This window comes from Naegleria gruberi (assembly GCF_000004985.1).
Source record: "Naegleria gruberi genomic scaffold NAEGRscaffold_469, whole genome shotgun sequence".
Classification (NCBI taxonomy): Eukaryota; Heterolobosea; class Eutetramitea; order Acrasida; family Naegleriidae; genus Naegleria; species Naegleria gruberi.
This window is the reverse complement of record NW_003163012.1, coordinates 1-5,723: the sequence shown is the minus strand read 5'-3', so window position 1 is coordinate 5,723 and position 5,723 is coordinate 1. Positions and strand designations below refer to the sequence as shown.

The following is a 5,723-nucleotide window of genomic DNA, read 5'->3' as shown; positions in this document are numbered from 1 at the left end:
TTTTTATTGTGCTCTCAGAACTAACGATTACTCAGTGTACAACAAATGCAAAGACGTACTTTTGTATTTGTTATATTTCTCCAAAAGAAACAATAAAACAATCGTTGATAAACCAATGGGTAGAAGCTCACTCAACATATTCTTCATCCAAAGGATGAGGTATGTTGCTCAGAAATGCTGCCTTTTAGGTCATTGACTTTATTCAGCATTGTCCCGAGTTAATAAAGTTGTTTACAAAATCGAGATTGAAGTAGAACAACTCCCCTATAAAAAACCTGCATTGCAGGAAAAAATCGGTAAAAACTCCAATCCATTAAAGTTTTAAAAGGTGAATTGCTTGTAAAAAAATGCCTGGTAATTTCCATCAGAAATATTTTTTGAAAAAATAAATCTGGCTTACTTTACGAGCATATTTCGAATTATTCAAATGATGTTAGTTAGAAATAAAAATTATTGTATCACAAGGTGATACTAATCCTGCATCCATAGAAGGATCACTTACCAAGATCGATCTAAAAGACAAAGAGGAAAAACACTCAAGGAGTGAAATACTAATTGAAGGAATTCAAGGAATTCCTGAAGTTTCAAATAAGGGAACGGGTGGGTGGGTCGCCTTGCTTGGTGTTTGAACCATTTCAATATACTTAATTTTTTTGAGCATAAAATTATTTATCAACTCAATTTTATTGTTTACAATTTGTCGAAATACTAACGTTGCATCGTTCCTCGCAACTCTACATATTTCTCCAAAAGAAACAATAAAACAATCGTTGATAAACCAATGGGTTAGTCCAGAGAAAATAAGGTGTCTGTGAAATTCTTGCCAGCAAGACCCTCAGATCGTAGATAAGGAAATAAACTGTTGGTTTTCTTATGTCTTGCACCAACCATGAGATCTGAAGTAGAAACACCTTTTCTAAGTCCTTCTGTGATGGCTCCAATTCTAATGCTGTGCCCAGAAACTCTCACATCTTGGTCAACCATACCCACCGCATTCTTGAGTATCTTAGAAATATCATTTGAATCAAGGAATTTGTTGTTTTCGTAGGAAAACAAAGGAGAATCGTCATCTTTAAATTCACGAACCAAATCCATATACGAATTTAGTAGGGTTATTGGGCAAAGACTTGGATTCTTTGTATTCTTGTCAATAGTAATTGGTTTTTCAATAAGGAAGAAATCAGTTTTGTGACCACTGAGGTCAATTTTGATTTTTCCATTCTTGAGAACCTTGATATAGGACCATTTTAAGCGCGCAACCTCACCAGGTCTTGCAAATAGTCTGAAACCAACCACTAGAATAGCAGAAGTGAGTCGAAAAGTGAAATTGTCCACTTTGTCTTTGCACTTCACATAATCAGTCAAATGTTTGACTGTAATTGGATCTCTTTGAAGAGAAACTTTATCCGAGAGTGTATAAAGTTTCAGTACACCTTTTTTAACCTTAGAGTAGGAGGCAGAGATGGTAATGGGTTTGCCATCAAGGTTAGCAAAGAATTGAATTGCTGCTTGCACAGTTTTTGCTTTGTATCCTTGAATATTTATCAAGAGGTATGAGATGTAATATTCAATAGCTATAGGATCATCAATGGTGAGATCAAACACATTGATAAACCAGAGAAAACCACCATAAATTCTATTATAAGTTCTGAATGTTTTCTCAGCTATTGATGAAAGGATACTAAGATCCCTTATTGCTTGAACAACTTGCCATGCACTTGAACAACCAGGAAATTGGAAGTCTCGAACTTGTCTTGCAACTCTGACAAGGGCGTTATTATAAGCATCTTTCGGGAAACAGGTATTATCCTTTCTGATATCTTTAGCAAGACTGGAAACCATATCGAAGAGGGCCAGTCTGGAACTACAAATGTCGCTTTCGCTTCTGATTTTATGCAATGAACTAGAGCTTGAGATATCAGACCCAGAGGAGGAACACAATAACTCATCAGATTTTGTTCCCATGGATTCAAGAATGTGTCGTTCTCTATCCATGAGTTGAATTGAATTGTTGTGGTTGATTCCGATGTCGCGAATCTGTCCACATGGTGCTCTCCAAATTCTGTCTGAACTAGATGCAGTAGTTCTTGAGATGATTTCCATTCTGTTAAGCGACTCAGTCTGTCTGCTAGATTGTTCTCCTTTGAGGGAATGTAAATCACCTTTGAAATCCACCATTTTCTTCTCATCAAGATCTTGTAGAGGTCTCTGGCGATTTGAGAGAGTTCTTCTATGACTCCGTAACCTCTCCTTATATAGGAAATTGCTGTAACATTGTCGCCTCTGATTTCGAATGCTTGTCCAGGACCATAAAGGTTTAACCGATCTGCTTGTGTGAAGAAAATGAGGAGTGTTTTTAACTCTTTCACATTGATGTGTTCTGAGGAAGTGAATCTTCCAATTGTAATGGTTGACTCTGCGTGAATTCCATAGCCTGTTGGGCAGGCATCTGAATTCACTCGAATTGGGTTCGTTGAATTCAGTTCGAAGGGAATTCCACTGTTTTTCTGAATCAGATCTTTCAAAATATTTAGATCCTTCGCTGCACCTCTGAATATTCTCATTGATGCGTGCCAAGATTTGTCGTTTACTACTTTCACCATATCCTTCCGAAGACGAGCAAGAAAGGGAGCAAAGTAATGGTTTGAAAGAGTTAGAAATTCCATCTTTCCGAGGAATTGTGCTACTTTCTTGCATGCTACAAACCTGTTCCGTTGGTTTGCTGATAAGAATTTTTGAATCATTTCTAAGGCTGTTGATTGTTTGTTGACTGGGATTTTCACAAGGCCAAGTACGAGATCCAGTTCCAGACCGAGAAACTCTATGTGTTGACACGGTGCTAATACGCTTTTCTCTTTCTGGATTATCCATCCCAATGTCTCCAGATCCTTCATGACTATGTCTGTGAGCAGTTGGGTAGTTTCTTTGCTGTTGTTTAGAATCAAAATATCGTCTATGTAAATAAATACTAGAATACCCTGCTTTCTCCACTTGGTCACTAACTCTTTCATAATCTTTGTGAAATTTCTGGGAGCTTGACTTAGCCCAAACGGTAGGCATTTGAACTGATAAATCTTGTCCTTGTACCTGAATCCAAGGAGATTGCGATGTTTCTCCCTGATTGGAACGTGGAAGTAACCCTTCTTCAGGTCTATCTTTGTTGCCCACATTCCCTTCTGAACAAATTTCAAACATCTTTGAATGTTGTCCATCTTGAAGGAACTGTCCTTTATTCCTAAATTGACCTTCCTTAGGTCTAGAATAAAGCGAAATTGATCCGAACCCTTCTTGGGTACAATGTTTATTGGGTTCAATATTGTTGAACTGTTTCCAATCTCTATTACATTGGAACTCAGCATCTCTTGGATTTCCTGATCCATCCAAGAGGTTTCCTTTGGAGAGAAATTCTTCCTTTGTTTGAATTCTTTCCAAAGGGTGGGATTTGAGTAGATTGGGACTCCATTTCGAATCCAATCCACTATAAATGGGTTGAAGTTGTAACTCTCCCACTGAGGTACAAACTTGTTGAGACGGCAACCTACCAAGTCAGAGGTCTTGTTTGAAAGCTCCTCCACCATTGTTATTGTACTTTGGCTTGGAATCTCCTGACTTTTGAAAAGAGGAACCACTCTTGTTGTAATTGTTGAATGGCTTTGAATAGCTGTTAGGGATGCCACCTTGATGAGAGGACGGTTTTTGAAACTTTTCTTTCATCTTTAGAGGTTTTTGGATCTTGCTGGTAATGGCATGCTTTACTACAGATTTCTCTCTCTTCTTTTGGCGAGCTTTTTCTGTTATATCAGCAAACGTGTTGCTTTGGATGAAGGGTTGAATAAATTGGTTCGCAACATCAAAGTTACTTTCGAATAAACCTTCTTCTAAAAAGATTTTCTCAACCTCAGAGAGAAGAAACACCAACTCAGTGATTTCAATGATGTTGGTTACATTTAATGGATGGCTCAGAGCAAACTGAAGTAATTTAGACTTCAAATGTAACATTTCCATCATCTTTTGCAAGCCTTTGGATTGAATTTCTTGCAGACGAGGATAGTTACGAGAGTTGTGAATGACAGATTCAAATCGAGCCATCAAAACTTGAACTCTATTCAACAACGCCTCATTGGAAGAGTAATGACGAAGTGTTTTGGCTGAGACAAAACTTAAGACATCTCCATCGGATAGTCTATCACCAACTTCGTAGTTACGTCTAATCTCCTTGATAGTAGTTAGACCCCAATGTTTACCAGTGAAATCCTCATCAGCGGATTCCTCATCAGGGTCTTCATCAAGTTGATTAGCTTGTTGCAGAACAGGAGGAACAGCTTCGAGATGCTTTATTCTCTCACCCAAAGAAGTGATGGCGTTGAGAATAGCATCAAGGTTCTTTTCAGAACCAGCTTGGTTGTTATCCAAGGTTTTGGATGTTGGGTCAACCACAGAGGGGAGTGAAGCTGAGCTACCATTGTCAGTTACTGGGATGTAACCTGACTTGTAGGTAGAAGTTGAGGATTTGCTTGCTGAAACTCTTTGACGAATGTTGGAAATATTCGCCTTGCTTGGTGTTTGAACCATTTCAATATACTTAATTTTTTTGAGCATAAAATTATTTATCAACTCAATTTTATTGTTTACAATTTGTCGAAATACTAACGTTGCATCGTTCCTCGCAACTCTACATTGAAGGTTGCTGATTCATTGTGGCCCTGTTTAGATTTGTTTACTTGTGTGAGAGGGGCCATTAACAATGGTTCACTTTGTGTTTTTCTCTTCTTTGAAGGACTACTGATACAATCTTGACTAGTATTTAATGGATCATCATCTAAAATAATTAAATTTAAATCCTTGGATTGTGTGGAGTCATTGGGAGTGTTTTCAATTGTTTTGGTGAAAGATTCCAATAATTTTGTTTCACTGATGCTATCGTATTTGAATTTAGGATCATCATTTGGTAAAATCTCTGCATGGTTGGACGTAAAAATATTAACAATATTCTTCCTATGATTGGCATGAAATGTAGAAATGGAAGACTTGTCAAATCCTATACGCTTATTAAGTAAATTCACAATTTCATTCACACTTGATGACAAATCCCAAGATGATTCTGTTTCTTTGTAAGTTTTGAAACTTTTCAATTCTCTAACAAATTGATTTGCATACACTCTCTTTTGAATGGACTTTCCAATAGTCTTTTCATCTCTAGCAATCCGTGCATCTTTGATTTCACTATGTACAAACTCAACAAATTCATCATTGGCCATATAATTATTATTGGAAAAACAGATAGATTTGTTTCTATCTAGAAACGACAGGAAATTTGGATATTTGGATTCTAGGAAAACATTTTGTCTTATCTGATTACTGATTAGATTGAAATATCTTCGTCGTTTCTGTACAAGATATAATTTCAAACGTTGTGGCAATAATTCTCTCAATGATTTTGAATCATTATTTCGAATATACTCTTTCATTTCAATATTATCTAAACCTAATCTCATTAGATGACATAATGTAGCAATTGTTGGATTTTTCTCCATCTCTTGTATGAATTTTCGAAATTTCTCTTCCTGTAAAGAAGTCCATGTACTTTCATCATCAAATTTATCTATTGGAATGGAATATACTTTTGTAAACAAAGAAACCAACCATGTCAATATACCCTTTGAATATGCCTGAACAAATGCAAACATTGAATAATAATGTTTACTTTTTTTGGTACTCTGCAT

The 5,723-nt window shown here is 36.6% G+C and overlaps 2 protein-coding genes across 2 annotated transcripts; both read right to left on the bottom strand.

The window, feature by feature from the left end:
• Positions 1 to 786: 786 nt before the first annotated feature.
• On the bottom strand, positions 787 to 4,572 carry NAEGRDRAFT_60086 (uncharacterized protein; the record flags this gene model as incomplete). Its single annotated transcript, XM_002668247.1, has 2 exons — positions 787 to 1,787; positions 3,678 to 4,572. 2 exons carry the CDS (start codon positions 4,570 to 4,572, stop codon positions 787 to 789), a joined length of 1,896 nt encoding a protein of 631 aa, XP_002668293.1.
• A 74-nt stretch (positions 4,573 to 4,646) lies between these two features.
• Positions 4,647 to 5,723, bottom strand: NAEGRDRAFT_54860 (uncharacterized protein; the record flags this gene model as incomplete). The annotated part of the gene is made up of 1 exon (XM_002668246.1): positions 4,647 to 5,723. One exon carries the CDS (start codon positions 5,721 to 5,723, stop codon positions 4,647 to 4,649), a length of 1,077 nt encoding a protein of 358 aa, XP_002668292.1.